At 40.4% G+C, this 15702-nt stretch overlaps 1 protein-coding gene across 5 annotated transcripts in view; it reads left to right on the top strand.

Annotated features, from left to right (window-relative positions):
* The window catches only part of sdk2b (sidekick cell adhesion molecule 2b), a 392744-nt gene that overhangs the window by 281974 nt on the left and 95068 nt on the right, over positions 1 to 15702 (top strand). For all 5 annotated transcript variants that reach the window (XM_023949204.2, XM_023949202.2, XM_023949203.2 and 2 more), the window contains exons 3-4: positions 8296 to 8402; positions 14222 to 14369. In XM_023949204.2, coding sequence (XP_023804972.1) covers positions 8296 to 8402; positions 14222 to 14369 — 255 coding nt within the window. The remainder of the gene's footprint in view (positions 1 to 8295; positions 8403 to 14221; positions 14370 to 15702) is intronic.

The raw sequence follows: 15702 nt of genomic DNA, 5'->3' as shown, positions 1-15702 counted from the left end.
ACATGTGGACATGTCTTGTATGTGAACATTTTTGGAGCCAAAAGTGAGATGAATAAAGTTTAGCCTAAATTGCAAAAGGGGTTAATTCAAATATACACCTAGTGTGTCTAAAGATTCATAGCCCTTATTGTAACAGTAAAATATGTCCAACACAACAGACTTTCAGCTCTCATCTGTTTGCTCAGCTGTTGGACAGGACAAGTTGAAAAAAGTAAAACATCATTACGTGTAGGCTTTAGATAAATCGTCCCCAGTTAACTCGTAGCACCTTAAACCAGAAACCAGCCTTACCTGACACATCTTTTATATGGTAGCTATTAGGGAGAAAAGCCATTATCAGAATCTGTTGTCATTTAGAGACTTCAAAAACAGGAATCGGTGGATTTTCTAAAGACACTTCCTGGAAAAAAATATGAAATATTGATTTGTATTCACTGACATCAACGTTGGCCTGGGGGAATGAGAGCATGTGTGCACGCTTTTGATTTCCCGTCAACGTGAAGTATTTGTCAAACATTTTGCTTGACTTGATCTCTGTAATGGATACGTCAATGAGGATAAGACAACAAAAGCGTATCATCATCCCATTACAATCCCGTCACACATCAATCTGCCGCCATGCCCCAAATAAAGAAGCAATTAGCCTTTTAAAAACGCCCCATTTTCCAGTGCACCTGTGTTTGTTTGCAGTATGGAGGATGTACAGGCTGTTAACGTCTGACAAGTGGGCCACTGAGCCGGAAGTAAACTCATTGATAGGCCTGAAGTAGCATCCAACTATTGCGGGCGCCATGGCCGTTCTGCTGACTCCAAGCAGTAATCTGAGACGAAAAACTGTTAATGAGCGGTGCCGCGTCTCTGATTCAGTCCTTTTCTGATGGTTTTACATTTCTAAATAAAGCTTTATATGTTTGCGGAGGATTTTTCTTTGTTTTTTGTGCACAAACCTTTTAAAAGTGAGAGCAAACCCAATGAAAGCAGGACATAAAAGAGCTGCTTGTTGAGAGTTCTAAATCAAGTTTGTAATATTAAACTTTCTAAAGGCGATTAAAGTAAAGTGTTATCAGAGATAACCTTGGGAATACGGCATGATGGGATACTAGGAACCATGTCAGTAACGAAGACACCTTCAGCGAGGGGATTAGTCGTCCCACAGATCCTCTTCCATCTTTATCTTTTCATTCTTTCATCCCTTCACACTGTCTGACTCCCTCCCCCTTCTTCATCCCTCTTCACACCCCCTCTTTTTTTTTAATGTCCCTCCATCCGTCTCCCCACCACTCCTCCGTCTAATCATTCCTCCTGAATGAGGCTAATTAAAGGGGATCTGACGGAGTGCGCTGACCACAGGAACATCAATCAATCTCTGTCCGACACAGCAAGCCCCTTGCCGACTCCCCCAACCTGCAGCCAACGCATGCAACTCCGCAAAGGTTAATTGGATTCATTATATAAGGAACGGAGAGGAAGAAGGGGGACAGAAGAACGAGGGAGAATACCAGCTAAAGTCACCCTGAAGATTCTGGCACTTGGGTTAATTCCCTGTAGCACTGCAGTTCACCTCAAAGCAGCAACACCACCTGTCACCTCCACCCCTCTTAATACCTTCCACCCAAACCTTTTCCCAGTCTGACAGCAAGTTTTTGTCATTTCCTTCCTTTGCACATCACTCCATCCTCTCTCCACCTCATCTATCCTCCATCTGTGCGTAACACACATTGGTAATCGTATTCGTTGACTTGATAGAACATATGAAGGGAGCCACACGTCATGATGAATGAAGAATCCTGATTAGTTGATTAAGTCTTTGCAGACTTTGGGGGTAAAATTCATTTAATCCCTCGGGTTCTAGTGACTTAACATCCCAGCACCATTTGAATTTGAATGGTTTAGTCAAAAAATAGTGAAGCGATCCAGACATTTTTTAGGCTTTAAAAGACCAACTGGAAGGTTCCTGATAGATTCCTCCTAAACTTTTGTCCCCTGAAAAACTCATGCTTGTTTCCATTTTGAGCAAGAACATTATTGTATGGCATTACTCAGGAAAATATGACACAACAGTAACCCAGTAACACAGGCATGTCCAAAGGTGGGCCAAATGCAGCCCTCAATCAAATTTCTACCATTATAAAATACACACTATGTGACTCCCAGCACTTTTTAAGGGTTACCATTACTTGATTGTAATTTGTAAACTTTTTGCAACAGTCTGTGGCTACTTGACCTTCGGAGGTTTGAGGGCAACAGATTTATTTGTTTAAGTGATCAAAACCACAGTTGTTTGTTCTTGTGAGTAAGAGATTTATTTGTGTTATTTTTGTGTTCACATGATTTAAATCCATCAGTTTGCAGTGCGTATTATATCTAACTTTTCATATAAACCCAGATTTAATGTTGACAGATGTTTGTTTTTATTTTTTTTCCAAATTTTTTTCTTTGTTTTATTTGTGGTCCCCCAATCAGGAATTGACAGTAATCTTAATGAAAATGTATTTAGATATTTCTTTGTTCTATATGAAGAAATGAAAAGTATTTCTTTGTAAAATAACATTTGATCAAAAAGTTCATTTGTATTTCATGTTTTTACAACAGAAGAAAGAATCCAGGCTGATTGGTTGGCCCTCACACATTTTCACCTCACCAAATCTGGCCCTCTTTACATCAGGGTTGGACACCCCTGTTTTAACACCTTTGATAGAGCTGTTCGGGTCCAATTCTAGCTGTGTGGGGGCCCAGGGCAAAATACTGTTTGGGGTCCTCTAGTTTTTGGGGTCCACAGATTCCAAATCCTTTTAGATGGTTTACTAAACCCTGGTTTCCACTGAGTGGTACAGTCCAGTTTGGTATTTTGAGCGTTTCCATTGTGAAATGGACTCATTAAGCCAAACCATACAATTTTGGGGCCCCCCGTTTGTTGTAGATCCATAGTAAAATGGAATGAACTGGTTAGGGAAGAGCTACTGTTAGTGCGGTCTGCGGTATTAGCAGTTCATTACGACAGGAACAAAGTGCCAAACCAGCGCCAACGTTTCCAAACATTCAATTGTTGTCTTTCAGTCGACGTGTTTCGGGAAAAGATCTGGTCGGCACTGGAAATACAAACCCTCTTTGCCATCTGTTGTTGTTGATAGCTCTGCATTTGTTGTAGTTGCACTGCTATAACGCCAAGCTACGCATTTCGTCTAATAAAGAAATACCTTTTAGTTGGCTTATGCCAAGCCTGATTTAATGTAATAAAACAATAAATATAAAATCTTTGTTAAATTTGCCTTTCAACATAAACTTCCTGGTATGCAGTAGGGACGCAAGAATTCCCTTTCACCACGGTTCAGTTCAGTGGTGTAGCATACGGTTCAGTCTTGACCCGACATTTGTGCCATCCCCAATTGAAAAAGAAAATTTTAAAATGTCTTGAGATGAAATCCCTTCAAACGGTTGTATGACCATTCAGACGTGGCATTGGGACGTCTTTTTGGATTTCCTCTTGATGTGTGTCTCTTTGTGTAGTCTGTGACGCTGCTCACAAACCAACAGGTGGCAGGTCACGGATGCTCTTGAAGCCCGAAACCCGGCGTTCCCGACATGAACACGAAACACGCCGCCAAACGCACAACATCTCTGCTCATAAAGGTTATCACAAAAACACATTAAAAAAGAAAAGGAAACATTTATTTCAGGTTTAAATGCAGCAGTGCTGTTTTCCTCCCCAGGTTTGGCTCTAATTAGTGAATTTCACATTACATTTAAGTAAACAACCCTAAAGACATATAGATGATTGTTTTCACTTAGTCATAAAAAGAACTTTTAATTTCTCAATGGGCTCAGCGATTAAGAAGGAAAAGAATCAGTTTTCTGATTTGGAATACAACTGAGATCTTTCATATTAGTGTTTATTTGTTTGTTTGTTTGTAACCTATGGCTCTTTAGTGTGTCGTGTACAAGTCTATTGAAACCCCATTTGATCTGAAATGACTCTCCTACATCTTTTCCATCTAATTACATTTTCGCTTTAACGCTTCTTCATGGAAAAATAAAAACAAAAGGTGAAATGGTTCAAAAGAAACTTCTGTAGCTAATTGCATGTGGTTACTTTCAAACAAACAAACAAAAAGAGCGCCGTCCGTCTCGGAAACCTCCCGTTTGGCAGTTTGTTAAGCACCGCTGAGCACACATGTAGGACTGTCACAGCAAAGACTGTAAGCACACACTTGAACGCAACCGCTTCGACCTCCTGCGAGAAATATTTATTTTGACAAGATTGCGCTGTGCTCCAGCGACTTTCAAATTAAACTTGTGCAACTTGCCATGGGCTAATTCTCAACTCCTGCATGTTTTGCTGCCATCTAACATTGCCACGGGAGACGCAGCGAACACCACTTTTAGAGGCTGGCCGCTCTGTGCTTCTCCCTCTGCACCTCCTCCTGTTTATCAATGAGAGGTGAAAACGATCGGCGAGCCGCATGGGGGCCGGATCACGACGGAGAATTAGTTGAGTAACTCCAAATAGACAACATCCACTCCTGCGTCTTGGAGCTATTTATGTCATCCCGCCGACATTTCCTCTGGTGGTTTTTTGCAGGTATTGGAAAGACACCAGGACGCCGTCTAACAAACATTGATCAGTCATGAGTAGTTGTTCACAATGTGCTTTTATGGGGAGATTTAAGAGCTCTTGCAAAACTTTAAAGATATAGAACTCTTTTGTCTGGATTTTCATACTGCTGGCATGTAAATAATTACAGTGGTATGAGAAAATTTGGGGACCCCTGATAATTTTAAAGATTTTTCTTCATAAGTAATTGGTTGTTTGGATCATCAATTTCAGTTAAATATATCATATAGCAGATGAACACAGTAATATTTAAGAAGTGAAATGAAGTTTATTGGATTTAAAGAAACTGTGCAATAATTACTTAAACAAAAATAGGCATTATTTTTCCAACATTTACTATTCTTTTCAATCTTAAACGATTAAAAGAAAAGAAGAAGAAAAAAAACGAGGTGAAAGTTCCTCTTAAATTGATGTTTTGTGCCACTTAACATGACACGTATGCATTACTTTCCTCTGCTACGGCAGAGCAAGGTTGGTGCAGGAGCTGTAGCCGTTACCATGACAACCCATCACATCATGTATCATATAGTCCTCTTTCTGTGACAAAATAGTGGATAATTATAAGTTTTCTCATTTTTATTCATTTGTATGTTTTTGGCTCTTTTGTTGTATGAGAGCCTGAAAAATAGTTCTTTGTTATTTGTTTTGCTCCCTTTCTTTTACTCCGACATAAGATGTCTTGTATTGTTTTCATTTGTAGGTTTTCTAGTGGGAACGAAATAAAAAGTTAAAAAAAAAAACAAAAAAAAAACGAATAAAAAACAAGATAAAATACTAATACTAATTATCATCTTTTTTTTTTCATAAGTCACCATGGTATAAGCAGGATAAAGCCTTTTGAGGTGTCCATTATCAGAAATTATTGGAATTAGCAGAAGCAACCATCCGACTTGATTAGGCCTCCGCATCGTCTATTAATTCCTGATAACGGATTAGCGCTTACAAAAATGCTGATCGTCATAGATTAAAAATGACATTAATGTGATAAAAAGCATGAATTTGTAAATAATGAATCACGGTAAACACCATAAATTGCCCTCCTTGTCATTCATTCATTGCACCCCAGTTGTAGTTAAAGTCACAGGTGATTTCTGAAATCTGTGTACCATCGGTTTTTATAGATAAAGGAACAACTCTACTTTAAAAAGAATACAAATAAAGCCACTGTGTGAAACAGTTTTACTGCATTCGATCAGCCCTCTGCTGTGTAATGAGGTCCCAACCGCACTGAGGAACCATTTAGGGATTTAACCCCTCAATGAATCACTGAGGCTGGATGCTCAGCAGAAAGGCAACGGTTTTTACTTTCAAGGCACTTTCACCATCAAACTTCCCCAACTGCCCAACTTCAAAGGATGTGAAAAGCCACCACACAGTTTTTTTTCTCTTTGCTAGACCACAGAAATGAGAGCATATTCCATCATGTTTAGCCATCTTGCAGGACCTTTTTGCAGCACATTTTAGGATTGATTTTGGTTGCAAATGGATTTACAGCTATTTGTGAGTTCCCTCCTCTCTGTTTTTTTTAATCCTCTTAAAATATATTTTCTCAGTGAATTTATTCATTTTTTTTTCTGTACCGTTTTTTCCCTTTCGGGGTCACGGGGTTGCCGGAGCCTTTCGTGGGCGAAGGCAGGGGATGCCCTGGACAGGTCGCCAGTCTGTCGCAGGGTAGAATATCCACAATCACACACCCATTCACTCTCACAGTCATACCTATGGTCAAGTTAGAGATGCCAATCAACCTATGTAGCATGTTTTTGGACAGTGGGAGGAAGCTGGAGATCCCAGAGAAAACCCACGCATGCACGGGGAGAACATGCAAACTCCACACAGAAAGGTCCCCCATTGATGTAGTGTTTTTCATGTCCCCCAGCCGGGACTTGAACCAGGGGCCTTCTTGCTGTGAGGCAAGAGCGCCAACCACTGCGCCAACGTGCAGCCCACAGTGAATTTATTTATTTTATATTTCGATTTAACCTTTGTTTTTAATCAGAAGGGGGTTCCCAATTATTTCTATTCATTTATTTTGGTATTTTCTCAATGATTGCATGCTGGATATTTTTGTTTGTGTTTTTAAGTATATTTTCTTTTATGTGTGTATCTTTTAAAGTCCATCATAGATGTTTTTGGATTAGATTGGACTGAAATGTTTGGACAGAGTTGCTTTGTTTGTTAAACTCTAGAACCAATCAAACCAGTGGACTCTGGTTTGCCTGCTAAGGTTCAGCAACATTGTGGTAAACTATCAAATAACAGAAATAAATAATACCATTTAAAAAAAGCAAAAATAAAATCCTTAAGTTAAAAAACAAAACAAAAAACAATTAGTTGTATAATGTATAATTATATTGTATTAGTTGTATCGACAGAGTTTTAGGGCCAGTTTACAAACAAAAAATGACTTTACGAGAAAAAAGTCATAACTGTAAAATAACGTGAATAAAGTCGTATATTTAAGACTTCAAAAGTCATACATTTACAAGAAAAAAGTTGTATATTTACTTTTTTTTTGGTGGCCTTTATACTCCGTCTTAAGTTCTAATAAGTATGAACCCCCCCCAAAAGTTACATGTAAACATAAGTGTCGTACTAAAGACCAGAAAAGACTTAGCATTAAGTCATCTTCTCAATTTTTTTTTTTTTTCCTATTATTGTCTTAGTAATCACTGTTCCTCTTCCAAGCAACACTGCCCCCAAAGGTCAGCTGCTTGAACTGCAGGACATTCGCAGGCGCTCTGGTCTCTCGTGTGAAGCTAAGTCCACATCGCCCCCGGCAACGCGCGTTCAAGCAGCCCCTTCCAATAAGAAGTCTATGCAGTTTCCACGACTGTTTTCGGGCTCTACGTAAAAAAATGCATGGCTTTTGAATGTGCAATGAAAGTTAAACCAGGTCAAACTTTTACCAATCAGGGACTTGGATTAGGTTGTGACGTATCGATGGTGTCCCTTTGAAATCATGGAAGTGCCAACCGTTTAAAAATAGTTCATGGAGGAGAAATAAATAATGCGGTTTGTGACTGGCTGAAATTATTCAAAACCAAGTCTTTGATGTATTAAAATAGAGGTGTAGAAGAAAAAGCCTGGAGCCAAAATCACAAGATTTGCACCGCTTTGAGATTTCGCACTTTGCCACTTCCAACTGTAGGTGGCAGACACATGCTAGTCAACAGTAGAAAAAGACAAAAAAAGGAGGAGTCTTCCTACACTTTTTTAACTTGCTTCTGACCTTTTTTTCCCCGACAGTTGTGAAGGTAGAACGTTATGAAGAACAGTAGCGTGTCTACACGCGACATCGAGGTGCTGCTCCAAAATCAAGGTCAAGATGGCGATTTAACGCTCGGCGACATGCAGCATTTCTCCCTGGGGATTCTTGCTCTTGTGTGTGTGTTTGCATACAAGACATGGAAACACAAGGATTGGCTGTCAGCATAAGTGTGTATTTCCTCAAGGGAGAGCTTGACTATGGTAGCTAGTTTAGCCTCTTGAGCTTCATCATCATTGAAATAAACAAGAGCTAAGCTCCGCTGTCCTCTCTGCCCTTGTACGTCTTTAGATGGTTTGAGTGTTTAATGGGTCTTTTTTTTTCTACCTTATTTCAGCATTTTTAATGAGTTTATTGGGATTTATGGGTTTATAATTATCTTTTTTTTTTGTCCTGTGTGTCTCTGTACTAATGAAAGGTACCTAATCCCTTCGTTGGATCGGTCCCATGCTGGCTTCTACCGCTGCATTGTGAGGAATCGAGTGGGCGCCCTTTTACAAAGGCGAACAGAAGTCCAAGTGGCCTGTAAGTATATGAACACAGGATGTGGGGGAATCTGAATGGAAGTAAAGGATCTACAGACACAGAAACACGTATCTAGTTGCACGCATAGTAAGCCCTACCTTCATTTGGTCCCTTTGAAAAAAACTCAGCGGACAGATGCCGCCAGGGTGAAAGATCTACACACATCTCATTCAAAGTGTTATCATCCCAGACAGCTGTTCCACTCAGCATTCTCATTAGATTGATATTGTCGCCACAAATTCTTTTTTAACTTTCCTCTGTTGCGGTACGGCCGGCCCGTATTGCTGTTCCATCTCTTTTGTCAACAACATCTGTCGCTCCTGGCGGAAATGGCTCTCGGATGCGCCGTTTTTTTTCCTGCAAATTTTCCCTGTTGGTTTCGGGGCCATTCAGCTCCCTCATCTTGGTAACGAGATCTCAGAGACAAAACAGAGGGGGGTCCGGAAAGATGCGGCATCAAATCCAGCCCTGTGAAAACTCTCCCTTCTCCCATTTACTGTCCTTCCAGACAGCAGGTCTGCTCCATTCCAGAGAAAATTGAGTGAATTTGATTCTGTAATGATGATAAAAAATCTTTGATCTCCAGTTTATTTTTCTATTTTTGCCCCCATGACAAAGATGTGGTATGACTTCACTGAGAAATAAGGGATAGAATTGCAAAAGATGCCTAAAAAGGTTGTATACTGATTAGGATTTAGGATTAGGATTATCTTTCTTTTTTGAGGGTAAAGCTCTGGTTGAAAATCAGTTGGGCCACACGTCTTGTGGAATAGATGTCAGCTTTGCAAACATCTCGAGCAGGTTCGTGCACCCTTAACCCTTGGGCTATCCTAGACACTTTAACATTGGGAGTTGGGTCATCTAGACCCACTAGACAGTGCGCTGAACCTTTTTTCTTCAATGATTTGTGATCTTCACTGGTGTCCATGGATTACATGAAATGTTTCCACCTTTATCCACCTTTGTCATGGTAGGGAGAACACGTCAATGTAAGGGTGAGGGCATCTAAGACAGTGTTTTTCAACCAGTGTGCCGCGGGAGATGGTCAAGTGCGCCGTGGAGAAATTGCCCTCATTCACTGATCTAAAAACATTTTCCATCTCCAGGATTTCAGCTCTGTGTTCATCCAAAAAGGCCCTGATAAAACACTGAGTAGTTAGGAATATAAAAGATCTTAAAATGACTTTTTCTTTTTGTTTATTTAATTCTATTAAAGACATTTTGATAAGAATCACGGTACCGCGATTTAGCTGCAGCTATAACTGTGTAAGGAAAAGTCCTGCCCCTTTAACTGTCTCCGCCAATCATTCTTAAAAGGCTTAATCACATGTCATCCGTCTGACCAATCAGAAGTGGTTAAAGTCTTCACTTCCTTGTTCTTAATTCTGCTGATAAAGTCGCTCAGTTCTAACAAAAATACCAGCTAAAGCTCGTCTTTAGCTGGTGGTTCATCTCTTAGAACAAAACAGCCGCCACTTCCTGCTTTTTCTGCCACAATTATCACAAAAATCCACGTGAGATTTCGCGGGGGGGGGGTTTGGATGCTGGTGTGCCGTGGGATTTTTGTCAGGGTTAAAGTGTGCCGTGGCTCAAAAAAGGTTGAAAAACACTGATCTAAGATAGCACATGGGTTAAATCTTTGAAGCTTTGAAGTTGACATTTGGTAAGTTAAACTCTCAGCACCCTCTACAGGTTTTAAGCTGCATGGACCTTCTGGGATCTTAACCCTTGTGCTATCCTGCGGGGTCCAGATGACCCGATCCTTACATTGACGTCTTATCCCTGCCATGACAAAGGTGGATTAAGGTGAAGAGGATTTCATGTAATCAATGAACAGCAGTGAAGATCACAAATCATTGAAGAAAAAAGGTTCAGCAAACTGGCTTTGGGGTCTAGATCAGTGTTTTTCAACCTTTTTTGAGCCACGGCACACTTTAACCCTGACAAAAATCCCGCGGCACACCAGCATCCAAAAAAAAAAAAAAAAAGCAGAAATTCATGGTCTGTATTGATCGACAGCCCCCCCCCCCCCCCCCCCCCCCCCCCCGCGCAATCTCACGTGGATTTTTGTGATAATTGTGGCAGAAAAAGCAGGAAGTTGCGGCTGTTTTTTCTAAGAGATGAACCACCAGCTAAGGATGAGCTTTAGCTGGTATTTTTGTTAGAACTGAGCGACTTTATCAGCAGAATTAAGAACAAGGAAGTGAAGACTTTAACCACCTCTGATTGGTCAGACTGATGACATGTGATTAAGTCTTCAAGAATGATTGGCGAAGACAGTTAAAGGGGCGGGACTTTTCCTTACACAGTTATAGCTGCAGCTAAAACGCGGTACCGTGATTCTTATCAAAATGTCTTTAATAGAATTAAATAAACACAAACAAAAAGTAATTTTAAGATCTTTTATATTCCTAACTACTCAGTGTTTTATCAGGGCCTGTTTGGATGAACACAGAGCTGATATCCTGGAGATGGAAAATATTTTTAGATCAGTTAATGAGGGCAATTTCTCCACGGCGCACTTGACCATCTCCCACGGCACACTAGTGTGCCGCGGCACACTGGTTGAAAAACACTGGTCTAGATGACCAAACTACCAATGTTAAAGTGCCTAGGATAGCATAAGGGATAAGGCGCAGCTCTGTTTTTCCCTCCAAGCTTTTTGCATTGGCACATTAGTGCAATTATCTTAAAGTCCCAGTGTGATTTTACCGTTTTTGTCAAAGTTAAAAAACCTGTGTCCTTTTCGTGGACACAGTTTCTGCAGAGCGGCATTAGAAATGCCGGTCTGACTGGTTGCTCCGCCCCTACAACCTGTCACCTGTCTGTGTGTGTCTCTTATGCTGCTTGCCCCTTGTATTTTCGACATCAAAACTATCATTTTCAATCAACATTTCAAACAACGGTTCAAAACAATCGGAATAAGAGAAATACGCTGAAATGCTTAATTTTCGAATATTTTTCTTCGCCAAGAGAAAAATGCTATCGGAAAAAAATTAAAAAACACCAAAAACACAATCTTTAAAGCATTTTGTTTTTACCTCCATGTTTCAGTATTTTCTTACAAGCAGGATCTTTAAAGACAGCAAGTTTGGACCTCAAGCAAAAAATGTTTTCAGATCCAACGTTTCCAGGCCTGTTTCAAATGGACCTGTGACTTGTGCTTTCATGAGCTGACAGAAACGCTGGTTGTTTTCTTAATGACTGGTTCCCTAAAAAGCAATTTTTCCAGATTTTTTTTTGCTTTGGTTTATTTTAGTCTCTCGCATTATTAAAATTCTAAACGGATCATTTCTCTGTCAGGGGCAAATGCACAAAATCTGCAGGAGATTAAAACAATTTTCCTTTTTTTTTTACCCTTAATAAAATGTAGTCAGTCAGGCACAATATCAAAAGAGGTGGGAAGGAGCATAGCATGGGTAAAACTGGATGACCGTGTTGCAAACTGCTTCCTTTTGCATCCCTTCCCTCCTCCTTTGCTCTTTACATCACCGCTTCTCTTAGTTGTTTTTCACCTCTCAATTCCCTTGTCTTTGTCTGTTGTCTTACGCCACAGCTTTTCTATTTGTTTGTTGTATTTTTGGGGGCACCCCACTGTCATTCAGATTCCCTCAATCCTTTACAATTCTCTTCATCACTCGCTCATGAAGAATTTAGGACGCCTTTAGAAAAAACAATGTTTGAAAAAGAGGAAATAAATGAGAGAGTACGCGAGGAAAGGAAGACAGAAATCCATGGATAGATCTTTTGGGGATCTGTTCCATTGAGGCGACACAATTAGGATTGCAGAGACACACCTCTGAGAAAGGAAACATGCCGAGGCATTAGAGATTAGGTAAGGAATGGAAGGAGGCAGCAGCATCACCGTAGCTGCGGATCAAAGTCGGGAGGATTTGCACACTTTCCAGATTTCCATTTTAGCTAAGCACCACAACTGCGGCGCAAAGCCAGATTACCTTTTTTTTTTTTTTTTTTTCTTATTTTTTATTCTCTCTGAAAGAAAGCACAGTAGAGGAAAAAGAAGATCGCCATCTGTACAGAACATCTCCAACATCCAAAACTCCAGGTTCCCAGAGCAACATGATTTTCTAATGTGCCGAACTTAGCTGAGCGCTTTGTGTAATGATTCATGAACTGTGGAATCTTTTCTTATAAGTCAAAGGCTGTGATCACTTTTTTTTAGAGAAGCGGAAGAAAGTTTAGTTAAATAATCATGTCAGATTTGAAATAAGACTAAGGAAAGAATGAGCAATGAAAAATGGGCCGACAAACTGCATGGTTTTTTTTTGTGTTTAACCTCTACAAACAAGGACCCCTCTTCTGCAGCAACCCAGGTCGGAGTTGCACATTACAAAAAACAAAGTAATTTTTTAAAATGGAGGTTTTCTGTTGGTTTTATCTCCGTAGCAACGATTTGATGTTTTGGTCACCTGGGGGTGACAAATGGGTCAATGTAATTTTTACAAAAACTGGCAAAAGTAGAGTTTTGTATTTTCTTAGCAACCGAGGTTTTTTGTCAGCCACGCCCACATTCTTAATATTTTTGTATTGTATCTTACATCCTTTCGCTCAACTTGAACCGACGATTCTTGTGTTAAATTTTCACTATATTCCGGTAAAAGATGTGCAACGCTTTTGCTAGCACGCCACGTTAATACTAACTTCTAATTCCGACATTTTTTCCCAAGTTGCTTCCCGATGATGCTCGGCGAGTTTAGAGGCAATAGAGCGCAAGCAATCCCTAGGAGGAGTTTAAATTTGTAGCTGGTACTAAAGTTTTCGTTAGATTTTAAATGGCAGCTTTTGACCGAGCGCAAAGGTAAATGAAACTTAGGTTGGGGTTGTAGACTTCACCTGGTGGCTTTTGTGTCAAATTCAGCTCAGTCAAAAATAGCCTTTTTCCTATATTGTGGGAAGACATAAAAACCGCCAAATTTCAATCTGCAAAAAAATGGAAGCTAAGCTGTTGGTCGTGTGGCCATCCCATGATAATTTCAAAATTTTCATTGGATATCGTCAACATGTGTTTTGGTTTTGTTTGTAGATTTTGAAACATTTAATTAAGCCCCATAACAGATTTGCATAAACAGGTTCAAAAGGGGGCAACATCTGACTTATCATACAAAGAGGATTCTTCAAGCAGATTCTGCAAGTACCAAACCCAATAAATAAATAAAAACCATCAAAGAGACTGTCAAGTACAGAGGTGGTGGGATCATGGTATGGGGGCAAGCATTTACATAGTTGTTATTCAAGAATTTCATGTATTAAGTGTTTCAGAGGCAAAAAAAGACATACATGGTCAAACTAACCATTTGTTTGTTGGAGTTGATAGATCATAAAAGTAGGAGGAGCTTTACACACGAATACCTTTGAACAATGATTTTATGAAGAGTAAAATTCTTCCTCATGACTATTAGTCAACGTATTCTGCTTAAGGTGCTTCCAGAAGCTCTTGAATAATGGAACAGTCTTAGTATTTCACAGACTGCCTTTGCATTTTGCAGCAGTTTTTTGCTAAATAAATAATACTACTGTGTAATACGTCGTGTGCTGTTTTACCTCCGAGGCTGTTCACATGACTGGAGCTGGTCATCTACTATGTTTGGCAATACAGACGTCTGATCAAGATGGAACGCTCTAACTGTGGAGGATTACTGTATAAAGGGGTTAATTTCAAATCCCTGTGTGTCTTTTGAGTCACTATTTCCTTTATACCGTTCTTGATGCATGTGGTATCCATGGTAACATGTCTGCTGTCCATCCCAGAAACTGAAAAGCTCAGAAAAAATAATGAATTTTTCTTTTCTTTTTTGTAGTCATGGGTAGTTTTGAGGAGGGCGAGCGCAATCAGTCGGTCTCTCAGGGGGAAGGCGCCGTGGTTCCCGCGCCACGGATCCGCAGCTTCCCTCAACCACAAGTCACCTGGTACAAAGACGGACACAAGATTCCACCCACCAGCCGAATGTAAGTTTGTTCACCTGGCCCCATCTCCACTCCTTCCACTTCCTTCTTTAGTTTTTGCTCTTCCTGTTTCCAGTTCAGATTGGTTTTGCAGAACCAAATACTTTAGTGTCAGCTTTTTCAAAACATGATTTTTTTTTTCATATTCCCCTCTTCTGTTTGGCCTATACCTTGCAGGCTGCAGACTGAGGTCAGCTGTGACCGATTGCCTGTTGGCTGTGCTGACATTCACTCTGCATACTCGGTGCACAATAAAGTTAGAGAGCAATATTTGCTGGCAGCCTCAAATGGAATTTTGCTTTTTGCACTTTCATTCTATTTTTTTTTCTTTTTAAATAAAAGGGCGAGAACAGAAAGGCTGACTCCAAAATGAAAATCCAGTTTACTTGTTTGCCCATGAATCTTCCTGCTTCTAAATATTCATAGCAAATCGTTGTCCATCCATCTTCCATTCCCGAGTTGTCCTGTGCAGTGTGACAGCTATTGTAGGGCCCGGGTGGGGTACACCCCGGACCCTGAGTCAACTGAAGGGCCACACACGCACACACACTTACTCCTAAGGAACAAGACCAGGCAGACGGCTGGATCCAAATACAGCAGGTTTATCAGCTTAGCTAAAAGTCCACAAAGCTGAATCAGGGTCAGGCAGGCAGGGGTCGATAACAGGCATACCATCATAAGAGGAGAGACAGGGTGATCAGGATCCAGGCGAGGGTCGGGGCAGGCGGCAGGCAAAATGAGTTAGGGTCATAAGACAGAAGATCAGATCCAGATATACCGCTTGGCAATGAAGGCAGAGCAGCACAAACAATACTTGGCCCTGAGATCAGCTCAGTTCAGTCTCCAGAACTCTGGAGATGGTTCCCGCTGGTGACCGGAGGGAGACACAGAGCTCTGACTTCTGACACTTCTCAGCCGATGAAACATCATTTTGGACTGTGGGGGGACCCTGTGTGTCCAGAGAAAACCTGTGCAGGCACACAAAGGATCCAAACCACTATCTTCTTCTGAAGTGCTTAGACCTTTCTATAAACTCATAGCTAGTGACTTTTTTTATCTTTCTATTGGTTTATTTTATTTATTTATTTTTGCTTTTTGCTTTAAACTGTAAAATAATAGATTGTTGGTCAGAAAAATACTTTTTTCCAAAGGTGTGTCAGGAGCATCCAGTTTTATTTAATTTAAATTAGTGTACAGATGCAGCAGCACATTTTGGGTGTCACGGTGAATTTTGGTCGTTGCTGCAGGCCCAGAGTTCAAAAACCAGAACAGTAACGAAGAAGACGAGCCAACCAATCAGGCACTCAGCTTTGGCCCGAGACGTTTAGATCAGAAG

The sequence above is a fragment of the Oryzias latipes genome, chromosome 19, assembly GCF_053564925.1.
Source record: "Oryzias latipes strain Hd-rR chromosome 19, Olatipes_Hd-rR_3.1".
NCBI classification, from domain to species: Eukaryota; Metazoa; Chordata; class Actinopteri; order Beloniformes; family Adrianichthyidae; genus Oryzias; species Oryzias latipes.
The sequence above is the reverse complement of the archived record's forward strand: the minus strand, read 5'-3'. Positions and strand labels throughout refer to the sequence as shown.